We start from the raw sequence: 26,882 nt of genomic DNA on the forward strand, positions 1-26,882 counted from the left end.
AGTCGTTTGACATCTGGACAGCGCAGGAAGTAGAGTGATGAGCGCCTAGGCAGGTAGCAGGTGCGGGGAGAAGCTTGGAGTAACAGGAAGAGCCGTGTTTGCTCGAATGGAGGGCCCGAGGGTAAAGACGTAGTGCTCGACTTGTGTTGTCGATCGGGGCACAAGGCCATGATCGATATTTGACCTCACGCTATGGTCTGCCCGGTTGCCACGTTAGCCGTCCTTGCTTGCGTAGGTACCAAGTGAGTGCCCTCAGCCTTCAGTAGCAAGACCCAGTATCGAGGCTACAGTGCAGTATTCGCGAATCACAACTGCTGAAGATAGAAATATCAGGTGTCGAAGCCTGGTAGGGGTCCTTAAGGCCACAAGAATACGGCGGAATATATCAGCGTGCGATACTTATCGTGACCCAACAGACATCGCCCACGGCCATGCTCTCCTGAGTGTACCAGCAAAAATTTCAACGTCCGCAGCCCCCAGTGTCCCAGAGAGCAGCGATTCAAGCGGCCGAAGGCAGCAGGAGCCAGGGAGATGGTCAAGCTGTATGTTGCCAGTGCTGCCATATGCTGGGGTATCCGGTGAACGACGATACAGTCGGAGCTTGAAGCGTTGAAGCTGGAGTTGAAAGAGCTAACGTGAGCGCTTATAGCGCCTACGACGCAGGAAAGTTCACCCATCTTCTTCCTGCCCTTTCCTGCGCATCAGGAAAAGCCAAATCCTCCAGACGGAGACGCCCGACTCCAGCGCTCCAGGGGCCTCCATATGGAGACACGTTCTCCATCCCTGCGACAAACCTCATCTCGCGCTTGCTTCGACGTACGAGCTCATAGATCTGGCCTTCCGTAGGCCGGCCGCAATGATTTTAATTGTGAGCGGGGAGGGCGTCGTTGGTGAGTCGCGCGGGGATGCCGTGGGAACGCCTCCATAGGCTCCATATGGCCGCGGATGGAGACAGAGCGTCTCCGCATATTGGGGGGGAGTCTCCAGCGCTCAATCCAACCACCTGTTACCATATAGGGCCCCTGGTTCCTGAGGTCATTCCTGATGCGGGCTGTTACGACAGTCGGAACAGGCCCTTCAACGTGTGGTACGAAAACGGCGTCGATTAGCTGAGGACTTGAACGGCGCATCCTTGCTCGTCAGATGACAAGCGCAAACCTCGTGCACGGTCTAAATCTGCGCATGCTCGACCACGGACGAAGGACGAGAGCCTTGCTCTGACGACTCGGAGGAAGGAATTTTCGACTTGATCTGCTCAAGAACGTCAACCCGTAATCAGTGCGTCCTCGTCACAATGTTCCAACGTGCTGACAGGGTACTAGCGAACACTTACCACGTCAGCATTGTTGTTCATTACAGGAGTTTATGTATAGCTGGCATCTCACATGGCCGGGACCTACCGTTGAACTCGGAAGGTGCGAAGTAACCAGCAGCAATACTCAAGTCAGTCTGGGAGACCGTATCAACGTCCATATAGAGAAATGGGGGCCGACAAGCTCGCTTCATAAGTTGTCTTCAAAGACGAGATCGCGTCATATGCGTACGCGTTGTTGATCGTCGATGCTTGTTGTCAATTTATGGCAGAGACTCTCAACGGTTCGAATCCAGAAGACGGGGGTAAGCGGCCCCACAGGTTAGGCCTGCCTGGTACATCTTGCATACGTATGCCTCTAAGCAGTACTACCAAATTGGCCGATAACCTAATGCATATACTGCTTCCGAGTCGGTTAGGCCCTGGCACGAGACTCGGGCCTTGGACATTCTTCGCACACTCTTGCCCGCTGATTCACTGACATCTCTCGAAGGCCTGGTGCAGCGCTACATATATGTAGGTCTCCTCTCACTTCCTTGTTCTGACCTCTCTCACTTTCTACCGTGTAGGCGGACTTGAAACGAAGATGCCTACATCCGTGCACCAGCCGAGAACGCTATACGACAAGATCTGGGATGACCATGCGATGTACGTGCTCGGTGTAGCCCCTGCGCGTACATTGGGATTGACCATCGCGTTATTGCGCGTGTGCAGCGATGTCGACGAGAATGGGCAGGGCCTGATCTACGTAGACCGGTGTGTCTAGATGCTGCTCTAGTGTGTAATCTGCCATGTGCTTACGGAGAGACGCGTTACAGCCACCTAGTCTTCGAAGTTAGCAGCCCGCAGGCGTTCGAGGGGCTGTGGGTGCATACGATGCTCTGTACGTGGACGATGCACTCATGCAAGCGTCAATGTCTTCAGTCGCGCCGCAGGCCGCCCCGTTCGCCGTCCGGACTGCACGCTCGCAACCGTTGACCATAACATCCCGTGAGTAGTCCGCTCCCGTGGCTTCCCATGATGTCACTCAGTAGCGCTACATTTAGAACCGTTTCCCGCAAGAACTTCACCACCGTCGAAGACTTCGTCACGCAACCCGACTCGCGCGCGCAGTGCATGACGCTGGAGGAAAATGTGAAGGCCTTTGGCCTGACGTACTTCGGCATGACGGACAGGCGGCAAGGAATCGTGCACGTTATCGGTCCTGAGGAGGGCTTCACGGCAAGTTTGAGTTTCTATTCCTGCATCAGACGTGCCTAAAGCCCACTCAGCTGCCCGGGATCACTCTCATGTGCGGAGACTCTCACACGTCCAGTAAGCATTCTTTTGCGTGTCTATTCTCGTACCGGCCCTGACGTCCCCACGCAGCCCACGGCGCATTCGGCGCGCTCGCATTCGGCATCGGCAGCTCCGAAGTCGAGCACGTCCTCGCCACCCAGACGCTCCTGCAGCGCAAGTCGAAGAACATGCGCGTCATCGTCGACGGCACGCTTGCCGAGGGCGTCACCGCCAAGGACGTCGTCCTGCACATCATCGGCACCATCGGCACCGCGGGCGGCACGGGCTGCGTCATCGAGTACGCAGGCTCTGTCGTGCGCGGGTTTAGCATGGAGGCGCGCATGAGTATGTGCAACATGACTATCGAGGGTGGCGCACGCGCGGGCATGGTCGCGCCCGACGAGACCACGTTCAACTACCTCCGCAACCGTCCGCTCGCGCCAAAGGGGGATGTGTGGGATCGCGCAGAGGCGTACTGGCACACGCTCAAGTCGGACGAGGGCGCGAAGTTCGACGTAGAGGTGATCATTCGCGGGGAGGATATCGTCCCGACCGTCACCTGGGGCACATCCCCCGAGGACGTTGTGCCCATTACCGGGAAGGTTCCCGACCCCGCCTCATTCCCAGACGCCGGAAAGCGCGCTGCGGTTGAGCGTGCACTGCAATACATGGGCCTGGAACCCAACACTCCAATGGAGGAGGTCAGGCTCAACAAGGTGTTCATCGGCTCGTGCACAAACTCGCGCATCGAGGACCTGCGCTCCGCCGCGAAGATCGTCCTCTCCGTCGGCCCCGAGGCCAAGATCGCAGATGGTCTGTACGCGATGATCGTCCCGGGATCAGGCCTCGTCAAGCAACAAGCCGAGGCAGAAGGTCTCGACGCCGTCTTCAAGCGCGCCGGGTTCGACTGGCGCGAGGCGGGCTGCTCGATGTGCCTCGGCATGAATGAAGACAAGCTCGTCGCGGGGGAGCGCTGCGCCAGCACGAGCAACCGCAACTTCGAGGGTCGCCAGGGACCCGGCGGGCGCACGCACCTAGTCAGCCCCGCCATGGCGGCCGCGGCTGCGCTGACCGGCAAGCTTACGGACGTGCGCCGGTTCCTGGGTGTGGAGGCGGAGGCGAGGATCGCTGCGGGTCCGAAGCTGAAGCTCGCGAGCGCGGCTGAGTTCCTGACAGACCCGGTTCTTCCCCCTCCTGAGCCAACCGAATCGATGGGTGCCACGGAACGCGCGCTGCCGAAGACCGATGTGCCCTCGAACGTCGGCAAGTTCTCAGTGCTCAAGGGCATCGCGGTCCCGCTGCACATCGAGAACCTCGACACGGACAAGATCCTGCCCGGGCGTTTTCTGAAAGTAATCAAACGGACGGGTCTCAAAGATGCACTGTTTGCCGACCTCCGCTGGGGCGCGGACGGCCAGCTTACGAACTTCGTGCTGAACCGCGAACCATACACGCGTGCACGCATCCTCGTGTGCGACAAACCCAACTTCGGCTGTGGCAGCTCGCGCGAGCACGCGCCCTGGGCACTGTGCGTATTCCTACAGTCAACACTCTGTATGTGACCGACGCTGACGAGTTTCTGTGTGTACAGAAAGGACTTCGGAATCATGTGTGTCATCGCGCCGAGCTTCGCGGAGATATTCATGAATAACACATACCAGAACGGGATGCTCCCCGTCATCCTGCCCACGGAGCAATGCGGGGCGCTCGCGACGGAGGCGGAGCAGGGCCTCGAGCTCGAAGTCGACCTGGAGAAGCAGGAGGTGCGGCGCGCGAGCGGGCAGCCCGCGCTCCCGTTCGCAGTCGACGCGTTCCGCCGGCACTGTCTACTGAACGGACTGGACGACATCGCGTTGACGTTGCAGCGCACGGCGCTGATCGAGGAGTTCGAGCGGCGGCGGAGCGAGGCGTGGCCGTGGCTGGACGGGCTCGGATACAAGGGCAAGCGCATCCCGGTCACTGGTGGGAAGGCGACGCTGGAATGGTGAGATGCGTGGGCGCGCCGGCATGGACGGAGACCATCTTGCGTCGTCTAGCTAGACGGTCCAAACCACGACTATAATTGCATGGTGACCTCCATTTGGCCTTTGGTTGCATGAATACGTTCGCTTGTCATCTGCGCAGTGTGCTCACGAGGTATCAACGGACTGCCGCACTGTCCACGACGAATGCTCCTGTACGTTGCGAATATATTCCTCTGGAATCCGGTTGCAGCTTCTACTGATGACACAGAGCGCACTCTCCAGTCACCAGGCACTACCATTAGCAAGCAAGAGTTACCTGCTTGCGTAGCGCGAAGACGACATGCCTGAAAGTCAGGGAGGTCGATGCCCAGTGCTGTCATCAGTCTTATTCCTACTCACATAGACACCACTCTTTGACCGACCTTCACGACAAATGTTCGGTGCTACTGCACGCATGCCGCGACTCGGATCCCGCAACTCCGATGTCTTCGGAGGCTGACCACGAACCTACCATCAAGAACATCGTCGCGACCGAGACCTTGCCGGCATCTTGCGCGTCTCATCACTCACAGGCACTCACAGTCCACAGGCTCGTTGCGAACGCAACCCCATAAGAAGGCTCAAACGAAAAAGCAGTGATCCCGCACAGGTGTGCTCATCACCCCTCAGTGCTAGAGTTTTACCATGCTGGGTGTTCGGCACGCCCACACGTTCACGCTCAGCCTTCTGGGCGTTGCATGGCTCGCGACTGCCGTCGACCCTCTTTCTGGCGTGGCTACGGCTGCTGTGCTTTCGCCTTCAACAGTCATCACTCCTGATGTGTCCGCTTTCGTCGAAAGTGTTCTCAACAGCTCGACGATTCCTGGGGTGACGACGGGTGTCGTACGCCTTGCGCCCTCCGACAGACAGCCCGTCGTCGAGCTCGCGGCGTGGGGACGTCAGACGGAAGAAGGCGACGGGCATGACCTCACTCCAGATGTAAGTATACTTCGATACATCTCCTCTGAGTATCTTGCTAACACGTTTCTATCACAGGCGCTCTTCGCTCTCGCCTCTTGTTCGAAGGCTTTCCTCGTCACGTCTATTGGCCTCCTCATGGATGACTACGCGTATGGACGCAACGTCACGCCCCTCCCTCCTGCCGTAGACGCTTTCGACTGGGACACGAAGATGCAAGAACTGCTCCCTGACGAATGGGCGCTGCAAGACGAGTGGGCAAACGTGAAAGCGAACTTACGGGACGCCTTTGGACACGTCACAGGCCTTCCGAGGTCTGCACCAAGTCCCGAATGTGCGATACGATATCGCTGACAATTTTGCGCTTTGACAGACACGACTACTCTTACCGCCCCGGAGACACGCATGAAGACGTGGTGAAGCGCCAGAAGCTACTTCCGCCAGCTTGGGAGCTCCGCGAACAATGGTCCTATAACAACCAGGCATGTACCCCGAAGTGCTGGTTAGCGTCGAGGAAGTTTCATCGCTGACTCTAAGATACAGATGTACATGGTGGGCGCCCGCATCATCGAAAAGTACGCCCAAGTACCATACGGGACATTCGTAACGTCCCGCATCTTCAAGCCCCTCAACATGACGTCCTCCACGTACTCGCCGTCCGCTGCCGCACGCACTGGCCGCGTGACGCAAACCTGGACGCGCGGCGTACGTCGTATCCCGTACTGGTTCTCGGACGAGGTCAATGCACTGTTCTCTGGGCCCGGCGGTGCTATCTCCAATGTGGAAGACATGGTACTCATTGTGTTCGCCCGCTTTCGCACATAAAAAAGCTGACATACTGGAATCCAGACAAAGTGGCTGGCGACGCTGTTGAACGGCGGGGTAGACCCGCGGACGAACATCACAATCGTCCCAGCTTCCGTCCTCGCAAACATGACGACCTCGCGCGCTATCGAAAGCGGCGTCCCCGCATTGGATATTTCTATCGTGGGGTATGGAATGGGTTGGTTCCGTCAGTCATACAAAGGCCACGATGTTCGTACTTGCTCTGTCGTGTATACCAAAAATGCTGATACGTGGTGGTTCTTGCAGGCCGTGTGGCATTTTGGCGCCATCCCGGGCTTCTCGCTGCTCGCCGCGTTCCTACCCGCCGACAACCTTGGGGTCGTCATTCTCGCCAACATGGACGAAAATCAGGACGCCACTACGTCTATCCTGTATCGCGTGATTGACGAGGCGCTCGATTTACCTCGGTCAGACGGGCTCAAACTCGACTCCCAGTGCGTTTCTTACAGCGTTTAAAGGCACATCTCCTCTGATTCGAGTCTCTTACAGATCTGACGCGCAAACACCTCTGCTGCGAGTACAAAGTGCAGCCCAAACTCCCGCAGACCCTCTCCCGCTAGACCTCGACGCCTACACAGGCAACTACACCAACGCCGCTTACGGCGCCATCTCATTCTGCGCGCCCACCAGCACATCCGCGTATTGCACGCACGTGCTCTCCGCCTTCGCCCCGGTCGAAGCCGCCTCTGCGAACACCCTTCCTGCCGCTCGGCTCTACGCTGCGTGGCCGCGCGTCTGGTCGTCGCACATCCGCCTCCGGCACACCAGCGGCAATTCGTTCGGGCTAGTGTTCCCGCGGCTCTTCCCCGAAGGATATGGGGAAAACAAGACCGCGTTCGAGTTCTATGACTCGGTCGTGTCGGTGGGAAGGGTCGAGTTTGAAGTGGAAGGGGGGCAGGTGCAAGGGTTCGCGCTGATCACGCAGGAGGACGCGGCGGCAGCGAGGGCGGAGAGGACGAATGGAACTATCCGGGAGATTGGGGACGCGTGGTTCGACAAGTTGGAGTAGGGTTTGATTCGAACGAGGATATTCGCGGGAGGGCGTTTGATGCATGTTGTTCATGGTCATATACCACTGTCTTCTGGTCATTTCGAACGCCCAGCGTTGAAGACGACAGGAGCAGGTCAGAAAAGAATACAGAGAGTGATAAAGGATGATATATTGTGCATGAGATAACGACGCGATTGATATACGATGCGATAGCAGTGGGACGAATAACGAATGACAGCATAGACAACAAAAACTTCAAGTGCAAGGAGCTACTGATACGTGGTCAGCGTGAACCGATATGACGACACTGCTGGCATGCCGCTTACTAAAGAAACAATGACACAGTGCATGACGAACTTCAAGGCCAACAAGGAAGCAATGGTGGATGAGCCTGCCAAAGTGGCGGTCGCCAAAGCAGACGCCCCGCTCGATGTTTGACTCGCTGCCACCTTCCGGGCGCCTCTGTGGCTATGACACCGGTCAGACATAATCTATGACCACGACGAGGCTGGGATACTCACGTGGGGGCTGTGGCCGTCGCTTGACCGGCTGACGCAGAACTATCCCAAGCCTCTCCCGGACCTCCGCAGGGATGAGACTATGTTCCTTATACGCAGACTCCCATCGCGCAAAGGTGCTCAGAATGCTGGCAGTGTCGTGGTCGAGGTCGATTCCACTGTCCTTTGGCGGTAGCTCGAGGTCATCGGGGGCTCGTTCTCGGGCATCGTGGATTATTCTGACGGAGCATTAGTAAACCCGCGCATGATAACACGACAGAGACGAGAACACATACCGCATAATTGTTTCTCTCTCCTTTTCGAACTCGACCGGGCTAGGGATCGTCTCCGCCGTGAGGTGCTCAGTGAGCTCGAACCACAGGTATACGAGAGGCATAAATTCGATTGTGTCGTCGACATGGAATCCAAATGGATCCATCCGGAAGACTGCATCAATCGAATGGTTCGAGTCGCGCCTGCTGTCGTGGGACGCGGCATAAGACGAACTACGCGAGTCGGTGTCGGCGTCATCTGGGCCATCGGGAAGTGAGTCCGCATCATCCACAACTACGCCTTCATCGGTAGGCATAGATGACGGAGGCGAGGGCGACGTGGTCCCATCCTTTGGCGCAGATAAATCTCTAACCGATGGCTCACGGTCGGCGGCTGCCAATTTATCGAGTCGGAATTGGTGTATGCGAAGAAGATCATCACGGAATCCTTGGTCGATCATCAAGTGCTGGTAGTGGTCCACCCTGAACGCATGCGAGCCATCGTATAGGTCAGGTTTTCGGCGAACGCGCAGATTCACGTAGGTGTTGTACCAGTGATAGCAGTTCGGGAACGGGAATGGCGCAGGGTGAGTATGAATGGGATCACGAGGACCGCCAGGATGATGCGTATTTGGATAGATCGGAATGACCATGTCTGACGTGATCCCCTTCTCTTTGACTTGCGGTCGCAAAGTGGTAGCAATGGGAACCACGCGGAAACGAAACCAAGACTTGTCCGGTGATGGGAGGTCCAGTGGCTACAACATAGCAGCACTTAGATGACGAGTCACAAACAAAATAAAGGTGCTTACCGTATCTAGGTAAACGAGATATTTCTTGGGGCGCATTTCCCGAGCCTCCGCGGTTGCAATTGGATCCCGGAAATGCTTGACCATGCCGACAGGATCTAGTTGAACGACCGCGTATCGATATCCAGGAGGGCGAAGCAACTTCATACGAGTAGCGGCGCGTGAGGACCGGAGCAAAGGGATAGATCTGGTGCCAATAACTCCAGGGGGGTGTCGGGTATCGGGCGGTAGGAGCCTCGGGGGTGTGGTAGGTGGCAGCCGTACACGTCAGGCTGTGGGGGCTGCGTCGGAGTGGTTGGTGATCTAGGTAGAAGTGGTGCGCCAACGTTGTGGAATGCAGAACGGCGCGTTCAAAAGAGCCTAGAGGTAACGGTTGGGAGAGGCCCGGTGGTGGGAGATGGTGGCCGTCACGTTGACCGCTGCTGCGAAGCGCGCAATGAAGGAGCGCTGACTAATAGTTTGCATGTATTTGGTCGTGTGGATACGTCGTCCTGCAGCCGGGAAAGCATGAGTCGGCCGCCTGACCCAGTCCGTCCTACCACCGCATGCCAGCTGACACTCCGACTCGCAATCGACCTATGGACGACTACCTTCGCACAGAGAAGGAGCCCCGTTCAATTGGGGTATCGAAATCGATATCAGTGCGGGAACCAGCGCTGGGCTGAGCTGGCGTTTCTAGTGTGTACAACTCCTTGGCAGGCTGACCTTTGGCCTGGGCGCGTCTCATATACCGACCCTGCCCCTGCAGTCGGGTAGTGTCGACGAGAGCTACACATACTCCGCACATCTCCCACCAGTCTCTCTCTTTCAACCCTCGGAGGATGTCTTTTGACGGTTGTGACGACTGTCACCAACCCTCTACGACCCCATACAAGCCTGATCCGCAACTCTACGCCCAGGGAGACATATGCGCAATCTTCGAGAGCCCATCAGTACCCGTCTACCTGATCTTGACTGGGGCCCCTCCACGCAGTCGATCAACGTCTAGGATTCCTCAGAGTACCGGTTCTCTGATGCACAAGCTGAAGGAGGCCGTCACTGGTCGGACGAGCTCACAATCGAACCGCTCGACAGGTTCATCCGACGCGAACCCGAGGCCAGCACTGATCCTCCAAAATGTGATCTTACCGTGCGAGGAAGGCGAGATGACGGTGACGGTATGCCTCTTAGCCACATTCAATTCCACTGTCGCTCGCGAAGACCTTCCATTGGTCCTACGCCACTTCTGCATACCGGTTTCCCCTCACCCCCTTGCCACTGGCGATGAGTGGCACATCCACACGATGCCACAATGGGAGAAGTCGGACACGTGGATCATCGCGATACCCTTCGAGTCCAAGATGAAACACATCCCGGAGAGATGGAAGGACAGGCGTAGGGAGGCCAAACCAGACGGCTCCTTCAAGCTCAGTCTGCAGGCAACGGCGGATTTGCTGACCGAATGCGAGAAAAGGGCACAGGAGTGGGATAGACAGTGTCAGGAGGAAGGTCAAACCCTCGCTAGTGATGCCTTGAAAGACTACGATGTAAGTGCGACTAGTAGTTGCCGCGCTAAGCGTCTTAATCTGACTGCGATGATTCGGTCATGCTTAGGAACACGCCAAGAAAGCCGCCGCCCTAAAGGTTAGTCTGACCTGGTTAGTTCTATCCACTAGCGATCAACCGCCGATGGCTCGTCGCAGGCTGCGAAGTCGAAACGCTCCAGAGGTTCCTTCGGTAGTGGCGGTAGTAGTGGCCGCAGCAGTGGTCAGGCCACTCCGAATTCGCGCCCGTGGAGCCCCACCCACAGCCGATCCGGCAGTGGTCTGCACATGACTGGTGGTTCCCCTAGTCCTGTCGGGATACGCTCTGCTAGTCGACAGTCTCCCAGCCCATCGAAGGGCAGCTTCTTCGCCACGAAGGGGGAGACAACCACGAACGCACTGGTGGCAGAGACACAGAGCGAGGTTAGTCAAGGGTTCCGAATATATGCACTTGAATGCATGAAACTGACAACGCACCTTACCGGCGACGAACACCCTGGAGAGTGGAGCCGCGGGAGCTACAACTAGTCTTCAGGCTGCTACAAGCTCTAGCATACCGCATGGCTTACAGGTCGCCGAGGTATGACGCGTTCCTCGCGCAGATACGCTCACTTTCTGATACGCGGCTGCACAGCATGCATTACCCCAAGGCGTCTCGATGGAGTCGTTGGAGGGTGACGTACAAGAACTTCGGACCCAGACCGTAAGGCCCCTGTCACCATCACTCGTCGGTCCGTCGACATCCTCCCAACGGAGTTCAATGGCGGAAAGCGCACGTCCAAAGAGGATCCCCGCATACAAGAAGATCGTGGTCAAGTTGCCGGCCACGATCAAGAAGCTCACGGGCTCTAATAGCAGCATCGCCGGGGCGTCCAATGGGAGTGGGCGCACCAAGGAGAAGTAGACGACGCGCTGAAGACACCGCTCTACCCATGTACACCAACGATGGCAGTATGTCTCGCCGGCCGAGCACGTACCATTCGTGTGCTACAGGCGAGCGAAACCGGGATCGGGAGGGAGGGCGGGGGAAACTGGGCGGACTGAGCGGCGAAGCGATTGTACAACAATGTATCAGATTTGGTCTCTGTAACGGCAATGCGAGAATGTAACCCACAGCTAGTCCATAAGCGACGATGGCGAAATGGTTATAGTACGCGCTGGAATGTAGGGCGGCGTGCCAGGCGCGCTCGCGCGAAAATTCATGGCCAGTACGGTAGATATGGCGGGCCGGTCGACCACGGAAGGCGCTTGAAGACACTAGTAGCCTTATTGCAGGCACGGCGATACGGCCCAACCCCGCGTGAGGTAACTAAAGCTGAATTCATCAGCAATGGTTCGGTGCGCGATCACTACAGGTGAAATCACCAGAGGCTCTGTGAGGTTCGGTTGTCGCAGGTATGGCCGTAGGGGGGGTGCGGGCGAAGCGGGGGTGGGTCCTCGCCAGTCCACCAGGTCGGATTGCGGAGAGGCTGCAGTCGGATCCTGCACGAACTGAACCGGCATTGATTCGACTGAGCTGTCAGTGAAATCGCTGCCGTCAGACGCATCGTCCGTTATAACGCTCAAGCCATCGTCGTTACGAAGAGGCGTGGGGACGTGAGGCAATCGAGCACGAGCATCTTTGAATATCCTGGAGGCATGGAGTCGTCAGTAGCCGTAGCGCGCAGAGATAGGTTGTACGGACTCGATGATAGCGTCTCGTTCCTGGTAGAATTCCAGCGGGCTTGGTATGGTGTCGGCGGTGAGGCGGTCGGCGAGCTCAAACCATAAATCGACCAATGGAATACGCTGGGCCGCATCGTCAGGTGCCATGCCGAAGACGTCCAACCGAACTATCATCTCCAGTAAGGTCTCCGTGGCTGCCGCTGGAGAATCAGCTCGTGCCGCCTGCAGTTCGTCGTCCTCGCTGCTGCCGGAAGGGGGTTGTTGGTTGTCTCTGGAGGGGCTGGAGAGGCCGGATTCTAGCGAAGATGACCGACCCAGATTGGACGCTGGCCGGACAGCGCTCACAGCGGATCCATGCGCGTCGCCACCGGATGCGCTTCCGTCGCTGTCCGGAGAGATTGGACTATGCTTGGTTTGCTTCAACTCGCGTAAGCGATCAAAGTCTGCTGAGAAACCGTAGCCTATTTCGACGTGCTATTCAGGAGTGATCTCCACGGCGGTGCAGTCATCATATTCGAGGTCCTGCTGACGGATCCGCACCATCATTTTGCTGTCGATCCAGTGGTAGCAATTGGAGAAAGGAATCGGGTTTTGGTTTGAATGGGAGTACGGTCATCGGGATGCGTGTTTGGATATATAGGGATGATCATTTTTGGGGCGATACCAGTGGCAGGCTCCGCAGGGCGCAGGGCGATCGCAATAGGGGCTACTCGGAAGCGGAACCAGTTATTTGTGGGGAAGGGGAGGTCGGTGCTCTGGAACGATCGTTCGGATTTAGGAAAACGTTGGAGGAAAAGCGACACACACCATGTCAAGATATACAAGATACTTTTTAATTTCGAGGGCTTTCGCCCTGGAGGTAGCAACGGGATCATTGAAGTTTTCTACCATTTGCCACGGCATCCATACGAATGACCGCATACTGGAAGCAGGCGGGGGAGAACGACTTCATGATACCAGATTTCCTTCGCACATCCTCCAGTACTTTAAAGAAATGTGAGTCTCCCACAAATAGCTAGATGTTGGCAAGTAGTACTCACGCCAAAAGTGTTCTCCAATATTAGGAGCGTAGTGACGGTCTGCCAAAGGGATATAAGTATACCACTTAAGAATCTGAAGTAGGACAAGTTACTGGATTACGCTGAGCCTATATCCGCAGCAGAAGAAGCATGAGTAGTGCTTTAGGCGAGAAAGAAAGAGAGAGAGAGAGGCTGGCGTTGAGTAAACGGCTAAAAAAATAAGGTTTCAATTACGATTGCCGCGGCCCGATTTTAGGCGCCCGCAATCCGGGAGGAGAGGAGGAGGACGCTCAGGAGGAGGAGGAACAGTTGGGATGCACCACTATCTTCTCCTCTTTGACTACTCTACCTGATGAACGATGCGTAACTTGACACTCTGGACATCCTCTCATGTCTCTCTGGCAGCATCGGATATCGCGGATTCTTCAAGCATCACCGCCGTAGCCGTTGATCTAGACCAGGATTCGCTCTTAGCGGCTACGGAACAGAAAGATGCCTTAAACGACGGTGAGGTGAACATCACCATCTGGAGAGCATCGGAGGGCTCCGAAGGTGTGAGTAGTATTCACACTATCTCTCAGCACTAGCCGCAATGTTTCTTAGGGTATTCCGACTCTGGTCACCAGCTTCCCTACGCCAACCCAGCTTGCCGCCAATCCATGGTCTAAAGGCACTGCAAAACGCCGCGCGCAATCAAAAGACGTGGAGATAGTTCTGCTGCACGTCCTCCCAGATGCGCATTCCCTTGCGGTCATCACCCGCGCCGGAGACATCACCACCGTCGCGTTGGATGAGGACGCGCCGTCGGCGGAAGTGGTTGGATCGATAGAAGGTGGGGTGATGGGTGCGGCCTGGAGTCCAGACGATACTCTGCTTGTCTTGGTCACCGGCGAAGACAAGTTGCTCCTCATGACCTCAACTTTCGACGTCCTCTCGGAGGGTCCGCTGCATCCCAAAGAGTTTGGCGAAGATGCGCCTATCAACGTTGGATGGGGTGCGAAGCATACACAATTTCACGGATCCCTTGGCAAGGCCGCAGCCACATCGTCGGTCCCATCTACAGCAGTAGGTGCGAGCCCGGACGACGATGGACATGTCCGTGTCAGCTGGCGCGGAGACGGAGCCTTCTTCACTGTCAGCGTCCTGGAGGGTGCGACGGAGGTCAGCGCCGCCTTGATCCCCAGGGTGGATTATTCACTGATCCTCATGACCGTAGACTGATGCTAGGCCACATCGGACAGTACGAGTGTACTCGCGCGAAGCTGCACTTCAGACTACCGCGGAACCCGTTCCCGGACTTGAACATGCACTTTCATGGCGCCCTTCCGGAAACCTCATCGTCGCAACCCAGCGATTTGGCAACATCCCCGGCGAGACTACACAGTCGCCAGATTCTGGATCTGGACTTGGACAAGGCCGGGATGGTAGACATGACATCGTGTTCTTCGAGCGTAACGGTTTGAGGCATGGGGAAGTCACGTTGCGGGAATCTCAGAATATTGAAAATGCTGTGAGCGAGCGGCGCAGATGGGGGTACCGTGTGCGCGAGCTCGGCTGGAGTTCCGACTCGAACGTTCTCAGCGTATGGATCGAACGCCAGGACGGTGACCTCGGTAAGCTCCCGTTCTGCGCGACGACGCCGTTTGTTCACGTGTTACAGTGCAACTATGGACTATGGGAAACTATCACTGGTCAGCATCGGTGCTGTTATTTCATCTATCCGTGTTAATGGCTTCTCAGGTACCTGAAGCAAGAGATCACTGCTCCGCTAAGTGAGGATGTTGCGCCGGGTCGTTTCACTTCCGTTAGATGGCACCCTGAGGACGCATCGCGTCTTATTCTCACTACGTCATGTATGTTCAAATATGCTCAAGCTTTCTTCGCGTCGCAATTAATGTATGATTGTAGCGAGCATCATCCAACGCACATACGCCTGGGACATGTTCGCGTCCCCGTGCCGGCCGCCCTTCGACTCGGGGTCCGTCGCAGTGATCGATGGCAGTACGTCCGCAGTTTGTTTGTCCTGATCTTTGACGCACGCTCACAACGCATGCAGCCAACGTGCTGCTCACACCATTCCGAAGTCAAAACGTTCCGCCCCCCTTGGCGTCACACACCCTCGCTCTCCAGCTCCCGCCCACTCTGCAGCCCACTCTGCCCCAGCGTACCCCGGTGCCCATCCATGCTGCGTTTTCGTCAGCGCGCGACCTGCTCGCCGTCTTGTGGGAGGCGGGCATCCTTCAGGTATACGACCTGCAAACCCGACTGGGCCCTGGACGCGGTAAGGTCGTGGACCCCGTGCTGGTCTGGTCAGGTTCGCTGGGGCCGAAAAGCTACAGACAGGTTGCGTTTGCTGCCAATGGCACCGATGCGGATTTCCGCCTAGCGGTACTGGGATCAGACCCCGGCGGAGACGCAGTCGACGTTGTCTCCGTCCTCGACATCTCAGGGAACGAGGTCGTGCAGACCACGGATGTGGCGTTCGTCGCGCACAACGGGCGTCTAATTCCTTCGAGTAACATCGCGTGGGAGGCCCCAGATGGCGAGGTATTCGAAGGTGAGTGTTTGTTTCGTGAAATTGAATAAACGTCTGATTTCTGTGCAGTGGATGCTGGCACTAGAAGCGCGTCCGAAGTGGCGAAATTCCCAGAGTTCTGCTTCTGGGCGGCCCACACGTTCGTGAGCACAGATGACAGCGCCTCGCCTGCGTCGCTGTACATTGGGCTCTCGCGAGGAGGCAAGCTACACGTCGTCAACGGCGACGCCTCGCGTATACTGGCAACGAATGCCAGCTCGTTCACGCTCACCCCCGGGTTCCTCATCTTCACGACCACGGCGCATGTCGCTCAATTTGCACCCCTGAAGACGCTGGGTGCGCTCTCGGCGACCCCTGAAACACCTCTGCCGGAGTTCGAGTCGCGCAGGGTGGAGCGTGGGTCGAGGATTGTGACCGTCGTGCCGAGCACGATGAGCTTGGTCTTGCAGATGCCGAGGGGCAACCTGGAGACTATAAACCCGCGCCCGCTGGTCATGGAGATCGTGCGGCAGGACATCGACAAGTATGCTCCTCACTTGATGGACTCCTGCGTTTGCGTAGAGACTGACGAGAGCGCAGTGGAAACTACGGCAAGGCGTTCGCTGCGTGCCGGAAGCACCGCGTCGACTTCAACGTGTTCGTCGAGCACGATAAGGAGGCGTTCATCAGGGGCATACCGTCGTTTGTCGAGCAGGTGTCCGACGTGGACTACATCAACTTGTTCTTGACGAGTCTAGGGTGCGTTTCATCCCCCCATCGTCCTCGAACGAGCGGGCTCGGTTTTTAACTATCGTGTACCAGCCAGGGCCCTTTGCCCTCTGACGTCGTGGCACGCATATGTGACGAGGTCCGCGCGGAGCTCGAGCGGAAAGACCTCAAGACATACGTCAACTCAATACTGACCGCGCACGTCGTCAAGCGTCCGCCCGATCACGAAGCCGGCCTCGCTCTCCTTCTGCGTTTGAAAGGTTCGCTCGTGGTTGTTCATATGGAATGAACCATCTGCTCACACGCGTCGCAGAGTCTGACCCGGAGCTCGTGGAAGACGCCGTCAAGTACATCATCTTCCTTGTAGACGCGGACAAGCTCTTCGACACTGCGCTCGGCATGTATGACTTTGCCCTCGTGCTGATGGTAGCGCAGCACGCCCAGAAGGTGTGTATTCCGGGCTGTAATGTGGGAATGACCTGGCTGATAGCGCATATACACAGGATCCGCGGGAGTACCTCCCTTTCCTGCGCGAACTGCGTGCATTGGACCAGCACTACCAACGCTTTCGTATCGACGACCACTTGCGGAGATACGAGAAGGCGCTGACTGGCCTCAGTCTAGCTGGTGAGGGCGTCTTCCACCCTCCTGATGACGTGCATTGACATCGTATCAGGCCCAGAGAGGTTCGAGGAGGCGATGGCTTATGTGGAAAAGCATCAGCTGTACGACCATGCCCTCTCAATATGGCGTGATACAGACAAGTACCAGGTAAAATGATTCAGATTATCCGATTTAACACTCGCGCTCAACCCCTTTCAGGCGGTGCTCAATATCTACGGCGATTGGCTTTTCGAACGTCGAGATTTCCGTGACGCCGCTTTTGGTGAGCATCGAAGTTCCAAGCGCAGTGGCTCCCGCTGACTTGCAATCCAGTGTTCCGCCAGGCGAACAGGCTCGAGAAGGCAATGATCGCACACGAGAAAGCGCTAGACTGGCAAGAGCTCTTTGAACTGGCTGTGCAGCAAGCGCCTTCGGACGAGGAGTTGAAGGACACCGCGTATCGTGTATCTGGTACGTTTTCGTACGCTGTGCAGGTGTGATGTGGACGCTCAAGGATGCACAGAGGACCTCGTTACGAAGAAGCGGACGTCGGAAGCCGCGAATGTACTACTCGACTACGCTAAGGACGTGCGCGCCGCCGTCATAGCACTTGTTGAAGGGAGTCATTTCTCTGAAGCTAGGCGTATAGTAAGTTGTACACTGTCCAAGCATGTGGCTAAGTTTGACGTCGGAGCAGGTTGTTTTGCATCGTCACCCAGAGCTCCTAGAAGAGATCATCCATCCCGGCGCCCTCGAGTGCCGCGCACGCCTTACGGAGGAGATGGGTGAGATGCGGGAGCAACTTCGGAAGCAAGTGAGCCGACTCAAGGAGCTTCGTGTTCGCAAGGTCGAGGAGCCTGGTGGGTAAACACAACAAATGTTCTCGATAACTTCGCTCACATAGCTCCGCAGAGGCTTTCTATGGCGTCGAGGATACGGACCTGCACAATGTCGACGTCATGACCGACATTTCCATGGCGCCGACGATGTTCACACGCTATACCGTTGCGCCGTCCGCTATGTCCAAGACGTCTTCAAAGTAAGTCAGGGTCGTTCGTTCAGAGACTTCAGAGACTGATCTCCTGTGCAGGCGGAGTTCACGATCCAAGCGCAAAATGGAGCGTAAGGTGGGTTCTGGGCGGAAGGGCACCGTGGACGAGGAAGAGTACCTCCTGAAGTCCATCGGAAAGCTTGTCACAAAATTCAACACGACCCAGGGTATGTCCCCGCTGGTTTGTCATCTGTTTCACCGTAGCGGCTGACAGACTTCATCTCGGCAGCCGACTGCACGAGCCTCCTTCCTCACCTCCTTCAGTTCACCGATGAGCATCGAGCGGAGGCGGCTTCGCTGCAGCAGGAGCTCTCAGAGCTCGCCGGGGAGCTGACGGAGGTCGTAGAGGAAATCTGGAAGAAAACACCCGAAAATGAGGAAGGCACCGAAGCCGCGCCCGCGCCCGCGACGGACAGCTGGGCTGCGCGCATGGAAGCACACGAGAAGCAAAAGCACATCAATCCCGTGGATAAGGTGGCCAAGCCCGACCTTGCGCGGCCTGAATGGAAGCTCAGGCTGCCCGATGCGCGCGCCTAGGAGGCGATGATGAATGGTCAGGGGGTGGCGGACGTGAAGAGACGGAAGCAGAACCGATGTTGTACCCTAGATATACATAGCAGCAGATGTAGCGCGATCCGTGTAGCCTGTAGCCTAGATCCTCAGAGTCAGAACCCAAGAATCTCGTTTGCCGCCGCAATCACTTCGCGCTCTCCGTCGTTCAGGAAGGTCTTCTCGCCGAACGGTTCAAATCCAAGCACGCGGCGGCCATCTGGGCTGGCGATGTCTTCCAGGCCGCAGCGGCCCACAAAGCGCGATTCGCCTTCGCCGCCCGGGAAGTCGCTGTGCGCGGAATGTCAGCATATGTCGCGGCGAACGCACGCCCGAGAGATTCTGAACCACATACGGAGACGGGAGGCCTTGCAGGAATGTGGCGCGCTGGTCGCGCAAGTAGGCCGCGCTAGTACGAGTGATGATAGGTCAGCGTTCGCTCGGTGGCGTTTTTAGACTGCGAGGAAGCACACGTACTTCCGCTCGGTGAGCGGCACGGCGGGGATGTAGAGCACGGAAGAGTCCGCTTTCCCGTTGTGCTCGCTCTCGACCGCGTGGACGACGTCCGTGTGCCCTGTGATGATTGCGCAGTCAAGATATGCACGAATAATCAAAGGATATCGGACAGATGCTCACAGTATACCTGGTCCCCGGGTTCCACCCTGGGAATAGACACGACAGTCTGCTCGACGCGCAGATGGGGGTGGGCCTCTGCATTTATCGCCTGGGTCTTCCCTGGCTGGCTCCCTGGGAAGGTCGGGTTGTCGAGGTCGAGCACCCACGCGTCCGCATCCAGCGGTATGTCGGACGGCTTTGTCACGCCAACGGCATATTCCGAGCGCAGGCGGAAGAACGGGCGCAGGATAAGGTATGCCGTGGTGAGCGACAGCATCGGGAGGACGCGCAGGGTTCCTTCACCGGGCCCGGTGCTTGACAGCGCCGTCCACCCCTGCCACGGGCGGAAGATCGAGCACTGGTTGCTGTACATGGATGTGAGCAACGTAGTCAGCATTATTTATACGAAAATCGCGACTTACGAGGCGTTGTATAGATCCTGATTGGCAGTAAGGCGGGGCGAGACATCGAACGGGTCAAATTTGCGCCAGGCCTCACCGCCCTCAAGGATGTGCTGGAAGCACGCACGGAAACCGGGGTCCTCCCAACGCTCGATGCTCCCGCCGTCGATATGCGGACCGAGCGTGAATACGCTGGGACCTGGGGGCCGGATGCGGAGGCGGTCGAAATATGAGACCGGAGTGCGTACGCTGATGAGTGAGTTCGGGTCAGATGTGTGCCAGAGCGACAGCAGGTACTTCTGCGTCGCGATAAGCGCAGGGTGGGTGCGAGCAAGGACCTGCGCTTTAGTGTTGTAGAGCTCGTAGAAGACGATAGCCTCAGGAGGGGGCGGGGATCCTGGAGGCATAAGTCAGAACACGTGCATCCTCGGCATCGGTGCGCTTACCTCTGACTTTGTCCTGGTTCGCGGCAACATAGTCCCTGATAGACTGCTTCCAAGCCAGGGCTTCCTGTCGGAAAAAAGAGAGGTGAGCGATGATAGCGTTCTCTACAGCACCGAGCACGGACCTCCTTAGGGACACCTCCCTTGACAATCAACACGCCCGTCTTCTTCAGCGTCTTCAGCTGTTCCTCCGACAACCCCTTCTCGACATCCGAGTACGGCACCTGCAAAATCATCTGCACGGTGACGTCGTTAGCACCGAACCCAACATCACCCCGCCCACCCGCTCCATACCTCGGAACCACGCTGCTCGATCTCCCGTGTCGCGCCCTCGAGCTCCCGCAGCACGCTCCGCCAGCTCTGGGTAATAGCCTCCGGGTCGGTGCATATCTCCTTCTTCAGGTCCGCGAAGCGCGGCGGGAACGGCGGGCCTTCAGAGGTGAGGTTGGTGAAGATGTCCATGATCGTGCCCTCTTTCTTCATCGGCCGCCGCGCCTGTGTCTGCGCAACCTGAGCAAGGGTCCGCACGCCAACCGGCCGCCGTGCAGCCGCCTGGGACGAGCGCACGGTGGAAAGGATGGGGCAGCGTCCAGCTACAGAGCTATAGGCGAGTCGATAGGTTGCGACGGGCATGTTGGCAGTGTGTGGGATGTGGAAAATGCGGGAATGCGAGCCTTCAGGCCTCTATAAATCCATGGCCGCCCGCGCCTCGATGCCGAGTCAACATCATATGACCTCGATCGCGAGGGTTCATACGTTCATGAAGCATCGGCCCCCGTTGACACGGGTGCTACCTCGCCGCGTCCGCGCTCGCCCAGGCGTCGCAGTACACCCACGCGACGTTCGCGACAAGCTTCTAGTGTGCCCACGAGTGAGGGTGCCTGTCTAGCCGGCGGCGGCCATCTATCATGGGCTATCATGAGTGTGCCATTTGCAAAGTAACGACGGACGGTGCACCCCAGAGCGCTGAGCGGGGCAGCCATTCTTGACGTTTTGAGTTTCGCCGATATTGGCCCGAGGTTTTCCCGGAAATCCAACGGCACCGTGGGGATTCGGTAAGTAAGCAGTACTGATCCATTTGTCTAAGCTATAGTCCGAGTGTAAGTGTAAAGCGTCCACATATAACAGTAAAAACTAGATGACAAGAGCGTCAGTCGGACCGAGCATAAAGACGACATTGAAGTCGACTGACCTAGATTAAATCCTCCAGGGCCTCCGCTCCAAACACCACTCGGCGTCCTGCGCTTACCGCGCCTTCCTGCTCTCCTCGGTATCCTTGAGGACCTCGCTCTCAAAGCGCACGCGCCCCGTGGCCTCCAGCCGGCGCACGATCACCTCGCCGAGCGCCGTGGCAGGCGTGAGGATGCCTCCGGGTCGCGCACTCGGAGGTAGCGAGGCGTCGTCGAGCAACAGTCCGAGCGCACATTCTGATATCATGCCTGGGCAACAGAAGAGAGTGGGGAAACAAGCCGTAAGCGGGCTGCGAACGAACGGAGATAGAGAGAACAAGGCACTCACAAGCGGTCAGGCGGTAGCCCGGGTCGCCATCGCCGTGCATGACGGACTTCGCCCAGGTTTTGGGGAACGACGCGGTCTCGGTGTAGTTCGTGAGCTTGAGGAAGCCCTTGTCCATGTCCCTGTGATGTCCATCAGGAGATTGTACGCGCAAGACGACGCGCGGGTGCCTACTCTTGAGAAGGTCCATCACCGGACTGGATCAAAAACTTCTTCACGACCCATCGAATCTGCGAGAAGCGGAGGTATCAGCCACGCAGACCTTCGAACGTGCGATCAGCGCATTATGCTTACCGGCGTGACCAGCAGCAGCCCTACGACCGCAGCCAGTACTGAGCTGTAGAGCACTGCTGACAAGTAGCTGCCTGAGCTGGGCACCAGGTACTCGGCGTAGCTAAACGTGGGGCCATACGCGAGCGGTTGGAATTGCGCCTCTTTCTCTTGCGCGCGCTTGCTTCCAAACAACGTGAGCACGTTGTCGAGCGTGTACTGGTACACCCCGTACGAGCGCTGGACGATCGCGCGGTTTGTGGCTCCCATAGGCCACAGGGCGCCGTATTGGGGCGGCGAGGTAAACGGCTCGCGTGTCGCAGGACGGTCAGGCGGGCTCGACGATCCGGGGACTGCAAGAGTCAATACGGAATCAGTACTGTTTTTCTCGGCGCATATAGTCAGGTGGGCCTAACGCACTTGGGCTTAACGCATAGTCTCTGTACGACTCCGCTACGCGTACCCGGGGCACTTTCTCGATCATCGTGATCATCGTGGCGAGCGTGCCGCCTGAGGGCTTGACGCGGACCGAGTAGTACGACTGGGAGAGACCAAGCTGGGTCTGCACGCCGAGTGTGGTCTTGAGAGTGCGGTTCGAGAGGTACACGATAATGTCTGCGGGAAGGGAGTCTAGTCCGCATGAAGGAACGATGATGGCGCCCGTCTTAGTGGATAGATAGTCGAAGCTGCACGGACCGTCAGCATCCAAGTGTGACTGTAGCTACCATGGTCGAGTGAGGGAGTAACGAGCAAGGTCTAGGAGTGACTTCTACTGCAGCGGCCAGAATTCGCGGCCTCCGACGCACATAAGTATTCAGGGAAACACGTCCCACGAAACGAATGGAGGCTGCATGATCGCTCAGGAAGAGGTGGTGGTCAAGGGCACGATGCGTGCTACGCGACGCGCAAGTTGATGATGTGCCTTCTCCCCTCCCACCGTGGCCGCCCAGTCACAGTGAGTCCAAAATCTCACTTCTCACCTTCATTCCCACAGCTCTGATACATGCTCGAGTAGAGGTTAGAGACTCACTTCTCGATGATGTTTCGCACGAAATACGGCTCGCCGTTGATATCGACATAGCGCTTCCCGTGCACGGCGCACGCGCTAGAGTTTGTGGGCGCATGAGCGTCGCCAGCCAACATCTACGCTGATACCACTCACCGCACGACGTTCGTCCCCCACAGCCAGAACGGGCCCACGGTGTTAATGATCACCTTCGCGCCCTTGACCGCGGCCTCAACCTGCGCGTAGCTCGCGACGTCCAACTCGACGAATGGCACGCTGTCATCGAGCCCGAGCGACTGCCTGAGCGTGTCTGCCTTCGCTTTCGAGCGCACGCCGATGGCGAACGTGAACGTGGACCGTTGTGGGTGGTTGTAGAGATACTGCGTGATGAGACGGCCCGTGAAGCCTGCAAAACCCCAAAGAAATCGTTCGGGATCAGTCCGGTGGGGTAACGAAGTCCTGCTGACCTGTCGCGCCGAGAACGAGGATATCCACCATATTTGGGCTTGCGTTGGGTCGGAGGACGTGGTCGGGTCAAAAAGAGTGTCAACGTCGTCGTCGTCGTCGTGGGGAGAAGAGAGTGGCTTTGAAGTTTGCTGTGAAATCCCGACGTGTTGGCTCGCGCAGTGAGGTCACTGAGCGGTGCGCGCATCGCGCTCTGCCCATATGCAACATTGTCAGGCACGCGAGCGCGACGACTCCGAGGCACTGCGCACCACAAATCCACAACCACAGCTGCTCATAATACACGAGACTCAGGTACATAGTAGTATTGGGGAGCAGCGGAGCGGAGGAATAAAATGTGCGAAACGCGCAGGTACGCGAAAGCAATATGTCGCTGTGGTGCATAGCCATCGTATGTCGCGCACAACCTCCATATGTGGTGTACAGGTCCCCAGGTCGACGTACATGAAAGCCGGGCACTGCTCCGAGAAGGTGCGTGACGTATACGTAGTTCCCTTGATAAATATATGTCCTGTGTTGCTGGACATGTGTAATGGTGAATGGTCGGGCAGCTCGAGGGGCGCATTTGCACAGACAAGGTCCCCAAGCAGTTCGTATAGCCGATGATACAGTAGAAAGTACAACAGAGCGCGAGGTTCACTGCAACCGCAAGCGAGACGTCAGCGAGGTTTCCGCGAATGGACAAGGAACGACCTGCCTTGATGAACTTCGCCATGAACTTTCTGCACGAGTCGCGCCATTCGTCAGCGCTCCCGCACGCACTAAACGGGGAGACAGCGCAAGGAAGACGCACTTGTGGAACTCTGTCCGCAACAGATCGTTGACGAAGTGCGGCTCCTTGTCCTTGTCCCGCGAGCTCATCGCCTGGTTCTTGAAGATGAGGTCTGTCGGCCGCCGCGGAACATTGCGTCAGCACCCTCCCTGCCTGCTCACTGGAAGCGGAATCCACGCACCGTCGTCCCACCGCCGCTTCACCGCGAACGTGCCCGGCTTCGTCGTGTTCACGCCGTTCGGCGTCTGGCCGAGCGCGGCCGCAAGATTCAGCAGCGGGTTCGCCGTCGCGATCTCCGCGTCGCGCTCCGCCTGCGCGGACGCAGACTGCTCCCGGTCCTGCCGCTCCTTCTCCTCTGCTCGCTCCCGCTTAATCTTCTCCAGCTCGCGCAGGAGTTCTGCCGTGTCGTCCTCCTCCTCGTCCTCATCCTCGTCCCTGGTAATTCAACGTCAGTTTCGTCACAACGCACCGCCCAAATGAGGGAGAGCCAAAGGAAAGAGACGCACTCTTCGTCGTCGTCCTCATCTCCGTTCTCGCCCTTCTCGCTCTTCTCGTCCTCGTCATCATCGTCCTTGTCCAGCTCAAGCGCCTCCTGCAACAACTTCCTGCGCTTGTTTGACTCTTCGCTCTGTCCCTCCGTCGCCGCATCAGCCCCGCTCCCGTTCTCCACGGCCAGTGGCGGCTTGCCCTCTGCCTTGCGCTTCCGGTCGCGCGCCTCCGCCTCGGCCGCGAGCAACTCTGCGCGCAGGTCCCGCTTCGCTACCTCTGCCGTTGACGTCTGCCCAGGTTGTCTGCGTCACACCGTCTCACGTCAGCATACTTGATCAAGAGGTTGAATGAGAGTGGGGACGCACCGGAACTTGAGCTTCGTGTGTGCAGCCATGTCTCGCACCGAGAACTGGCGCGAGCCACCCTTGACGTCTTTCGCCTGTGCTGGATCCCATGTCGGCCTATGTGCTGTAGACATGTCGCTTGAGGGTCTCTAGATAGTCGGCAAGCTAGTTATGGGGAGCTACGCGGAACGAGCAGGATGAGGGGTCGCCACAAAGTTGAGTGTTTTGGCGCCCGTCCTCAGCGCCAAGCGTCTCTTTCTCCACGTGGGCGCGCCCGATCCGGATCGCTCCCTTCACGTCCAACCGAGTCGCGAAAGTACTCCGAGTCACGAACGGTATCATGTACACTTACTACAGGTGCATTTCTACCGGCGAATTACAAGAGAATGCACAACAAACGTGCTCCGGTGTAACTTGAACTGCAACCATTATCATTGCACCCAAAGATTGTCTACCCGTCCCTGGCCTCAGGCCCCAAGTTCCTCGTCGTCTACGGAGGCCATCCTACCACAATACATCGGGTAGTCGACTTGGGAGTTCCCCGTACTCGGAATACATGCATATACTCGCGGGTCAGGTGCGGCAAGACGCATTCTTGCCTGCAAATAGCTGCAATGACATCTTTATCACACAGTTGTACTCGGGAGCCTGAGCCTGTGTGGTCCAGGGCCCTATTCATAGGCAAGCCGCTCTACCCCGTCCGCTTCATGACTCGAGCTTCCAAATCACTCCCAGAGGATGAAACCTTGTCATCCCATATACCCTTGGGGTCCCTGTGTATGGCTCATCTTTGTTGTGTGATGACTCTCTGTGTCTGAAGACGCGCGCTGGATTTTTGTATGCACGCGCACGATCGCATCCTCGCGGGCATCGGATTTGTTATGTAGTTGTCTGGTGTGTTTCTGTAGGTTTTATTCTCTGAGCTTACGAGCTTGTTTCAAGCAAGCCTACATCACTGACTCTCACGAACGCATACAGGTCAGCGCCGGGGTCACTACTAGCCGTCCGGAGCAAATTTCACGACCGCGGCCAGCACAATCCAAGTCCCATCAGCACCCGCCCATGGCAAGCTACATTTGACACCCAGTGCATCATGGTAGTTTATTTGGAACACCGTATGCGCTCACTGACGTACTTCATTTCGGGATCTTGCTAGCCGGCGGGATATCCCGCAACTAGGACGCCTCCGCTCCTCGAGCAGCATAGTCCCTCCCCTTACCACACGAGCGGAGATAGGCCGAGGGATACTTTCCGCGTCCACAACATCGGCCTGCCACATACACGCACTAGTCATCCCAGATGACCGGCACTAGAGCATCGCCCATGACATCGGAACCTTGAGCTTGAGCGTCCTGAATCGCCCGCAGTGACAGCCCTTCATGCCTCGACCCCGCCCGGATTGTCGCCCGCTGGCGGCTGCAGGGTCGGCGCGGGATGACGTGCGCCAGAGCGCCGAACGCTGAACGCTCAGCGGCAGAGAGGGGGTGGCGCAGCGTGTGTGCGTCCATTCAGCGGGGATACCGAGGTCTCCGTGTGGACGCGAGCTAAGCTCATGCCCGGGCTTGGCCCGGTGGGGGCGTACTCGGGCGCTGGCGCGGGTGGGGGATGTGCTAGCCTTGGGAAAAGATAGTGGCGAATCAAGGCTCCTCAGCGCCGCGGCGGTGGTGAAGGTACGTGAAGTCCGCGGAAGGCGGTGAAGACTCCGATGAGCGCAGAGGTAGAAGGCCGTCGAGGATGTGGTAACGTAGTACGTTACCGAAGCTAGTACGATCCCATGCATAGCGCCGTGAGCTCTGGCAGCGACGTGACGCCGTTCGGGTATAAATGCACGGAAGAAAAACATCGGCTCGGTCTCCCGCACCCCAGAACGGAAGGAGTAATCGCGGACCGCTCTCGCCCCCGCCTCGGCGTTTAGTATGACTAGCTTAGCGACAAGCTAGCGAGTCATCGTTTTCTTGAGCTTCAACGATAACTATCCGGAC

General features: G+C 57.5%; 9 protein-coding genes across 9 annotated transcripts; 4 read left to right on the top strand and 5 right to left on the bottom strand.

The window, feature by feature from the left end:
- Positions 1 to 1,898: 1,898 nt before the first annotated feature.
- TRAVEDRAFT_39797 (uncharacterized protein) lies at positions 1,899 to 4,578 on the top strand (the record flags this gene model as incomplete). Its single annotated transcript, XM_008044480.1, has 8 exons — positions 1,899 to 1,960; positions 2,027 to 2,068; positions 2,131 to 2,175; positions 2,237 to 2,302; positions 2,359 to 2,533; positions 2,584 to 2,626; positions 2,681 to 4,118; positions 4,182 to 4,578. 8 exons carry the CDS (start codon positions 1,899 to 1,901, stop codon positions 4,576 to 4,578), a joined length of 2,268 nt encoding a protein of 755 aa, XP_008042671.1.
- Positions 4,579 to 5,238: 660 nt separating this feature from the next.
- TRAVEDRAFT_23421 (beta-lactamase/transpeptidase-like protein) lies at positions 5,239 to 7,366 on the top strand (the record flags this gene model as incomplete). The annotated part of the gene is made up of 7 exons (XM_008044385.1): positions 5,239 to 5,532; positions 5,590 to 5,825; positions 5,885 to 5,997; positions 6,098 to 6,303; positions 6,361 to 6,546; positions 6,604 to 6,791; positions 6,847 to 7,366. 7 exons carry the CDS (start codon positions 5,239 to 5,241, stop codon positions 7,364 to 7,366), a joined length of 1,743 nt encoding a protein of 580 aa, XP_008042576.1.
- Positions 7,367 to 7,523: 157 nt separating this feature from the next.
- On the bottom strand, positions 7,524 to 9,104 carry TRAVEDRAFT_74433 (uncharacterized protein). The gene is made up of 4 exons (XM_008044960.1): positions 8,930 to 9,104; positions 8,142 to 8,875; positions 7,870 to 8,084; positions 7,524 to 7,816 (listed from the first exon to the last, which is right to left on the bottom strand). Exons 1-4 carry the CDS (start codon positions 9,071 to 9,073, stop codon positions 7,707 to 7,709), a joined length of 1,203 nt encoding a protein of 400 aa, XP_008043151.1. The 5' UTR covers positions 9,074 to 9,104; the 3' UTR covers positions 7,524 to 7,706.
- A 643-nt stretch (positions 9,105 to 9,747) lies between these two features.
- Positions 9,748 to 11,353, top strand: TRAVEDRAFT_52025 (uncharacterized protein; the record flags this gene model as incomplete). The annotated part of the gene is made up of 4 exons (XM_008044613.1): positions 9,748 to 10,452; positions 10,520 to 10,549; positions 11,021 to 11,029; positions 11,084 to 11,353. 4 exons carry the CDS (start codon positions 9,748 to 9,750, stop codon positions 11,351 to 11,353), a joined length of 1,014 nt encoding a protein of 337 aa, XP_008042804.1.
- Positions 11,354 to 11,715: 362 nt separating this feature from the next.
- On the bottom strand, positions 11,716 to 12,261 carry TRAVEDRAFT_52026 (uncharacterized protein; the record flags this gene model as incomplete). Its single annotated transcript, XM_008044614.1, has 2 exons — positions 11,716 to 12,079; positions 12,134 to 12,261. 2 exons carry the CDS (start codon positions 12,259 to 12,261, stop codon positions 11,716 to 11,718), a joined length of 492 nt encoding a protein of 163 aa, XP_008042805.1.
- Positions 12,262 to 13,492: 1,231 nt separating this feature from the next.
- TRAVEDRAFT_23424 (IkappaB kinase complex IKAP component) lies at positions 13,493 to 18,568 on the top strand (the record flags this gene model as incomplete). Its single annotated transcript, XM_008044386.1, has 20 exons — positions 13,493 to 13,687; positions 13,737 to 14,294; positions 14,350 to 14,746; positions 14,794 to 14,824; positions 14,874 to 14,986; positions 15,042 to 15,134; positions 15,190 to 15,690; positions 15,739 to 16,192; positions 16,249 to 16,407; positions 16,471 to 16,637; positions 16,691 to 16,824; positions 16,881 to 17,004; positions 17,054 to 17,148; positions 17,200 to 17,263; positions 17,314 to 17,451; positions 17,495 to 17,628; positions 17,678 to 17,840; positions 17,893 to 18,019; positions 18,071 to 18,198; positions 18,261 to 18,568. The coding sequence occupies 20 exons, from the start codon at positions 13,493 to 13,495 to the stop codon at positions 18,566 to 18,568; spliced, it is 4,083 nt and encodes a 1,360-aa protein (XP_008042577.1).
- A 128-nt stretch (positions 18,569 to 18,696) lies between these two features.
- TRAVEDRAFT_39801 (DUF1479-domain-containing protein) lies at positions 18,697 to 20,522 on the bottom strand (the record flags this gene model as incomplete). Its single annotated transcript, XM_008044481.1, has 8 exons — positions 18,697 to 18,871; positions 18,936 to 18,989; positions 19,058 to 19,154; positions 19,217 to 19,560; positions 19,618 to 19,993; positions 20,043 to 20,106; positions 20,165 to 20,275; positions 20,334 to 20,522. The coding sequence occupies 8 exons, from the start codon at positions 20,520 to 20,522 to the stop codon at positions 18,697 to 18,699; spliced, it is 1,410 nt and encodes a 469-aa protein (XP_008042672.1).
- A 573-nt stretch (positions 20,523 to 21,095) lies between these two features.
- Positions 21,096 to 23,386, bottom strand: TRAVEDRAFT_173521 (uncharacterized protein). Its single transcript, XM_008044961.1, has 9 exons — positions 23,298 to 23,386; positions 22,987 to 23,236; positions 22,855 to 22,929; positions 22,245 to 22,510; positions 21,849 to 22,177; positions 21,729 to 21,784; positions 21,558 to 21,676; positions 21,232 to 21,478; positions 21,096 to 21,173 (listed from the first exon to the last, which is right to left on the bottom strand). Exons 1-8 carry the CDS (start codon positions 23,326 to 23,328, stop codon positions 21,285 to 21,287), a joined length of 1,320 nt encoding a protein of 439 aa, XP_008043152.1. The 5' UTR covers positions 23,329 to 23,386; the 3' UTR covers positions 21,096 to 21,173; positions 21,232 to 21,284.
- Positions 23,387 to 23,608: 222 nt separating this feature from the next.
- Positions 23,609 to 25,109, bottom strand: TRAVEDRAFT_173525 (Cwf15/Cwc15 cell cycle control protein). The gene is made up of 6 exons (XM_008044962.1): positions 24,922 to 25,109; positions 24,574 to 24,858; positions 24,249 to 24,502; positions 24,089 to 24,179; positions 23,993 to 24,017; positions 23,609 to 23,934 (listed from the first exon to the last, which is right to left on the bottom strand). Exons 1-6 carry the CDS (start codon positions 25,032 to 25,034, stop codon positions 23,932 to 23,934), a joined length of 771 nt encoding a protein of 256 aa, XP_008043153.1. The 5' UTR covers positions 25,035 to 25,109; the 3' UTR covers positions 23,609 to 23,931.
- Between the last annotated feature and the right edge of the window lie 1,773 nt (positions 25,110 to 26,882).

This window comes from Trametes versicolor (genome assembly GCF_000271585.1).
Source record: "Trametes versicolor FP-101664 SS1 unplaced genomic scaffold TRAVEscaffold_11, whole genome shotgun sequence".
NCBI lineage: Eukaryota > Fungi > Basidiomycota > Agaricomycetes > Polyporales > Polyporaceae > Trametes > Trametes versicolor.

Coding starts and splice junctions, on each gene's coding strand:
- TRAVEDRAFT_173525 (XM_008044962.1), bottom strand. CDS start 25,034: ATGTCTACAGCACATAGGCCGACATGGGATCCAGCACAGGCGAAAGAC. Junction 24,859..24,921: donor CACACGAAGCTCAAGTTCCG/GTGCGTCCCCAC, acceptor GGTGTGACGCAG/ACAACCTGGGCAGACGTCAA. Junction 24,180..24,248: donor GAAGCGGCGGTGGGACGACG/GTGCGTGGATTC, acceptor GGCGGCCGACAG/ACCTCATCTTCAAGAACCAG.
- TRAVEDRAFT_74433 (XM_008044960.1), bottom strand. CDS start 9,073: ATGAAGTTGCTTCGCCCTCCTGGATATCGATACGCGGTCGTTCAACTA. Junction 8,876..8,929: donor ATCTCGTTTACCTAGATACG/GTAAGCACCTTT, acceptor GCTATGTTGTAG/CCACTGGACCTCCCATCACC. Junction 8,085..8,141: donor GAGAGAGAAACAATTATGCG/GTATGTGTTCTC, acceptor ATGCTCCGTCAG/AATAATCCACGATGCCCGAG.
- TRAVEDRAFT_173521 (XM_008044961.1), bottom strand. CDS start 23,328: ATGGTGGATATCCTCGTTCTCGGCGCGACAG. Junction 21,785..21,848: donor GGCTGCTGCTGGTCACGCCG/GTAAGCATAATG, acceptor CGCTTCTCGCAG/ATTCGATGGGTCGTGAAGAA. Junction 21,677..21,728: donor GGTGATGGACCTTCTCAAGA/GTAGGCACCCGC, acceptor TGGACATCACAG/GGACATGGACAAGGGCTTCC.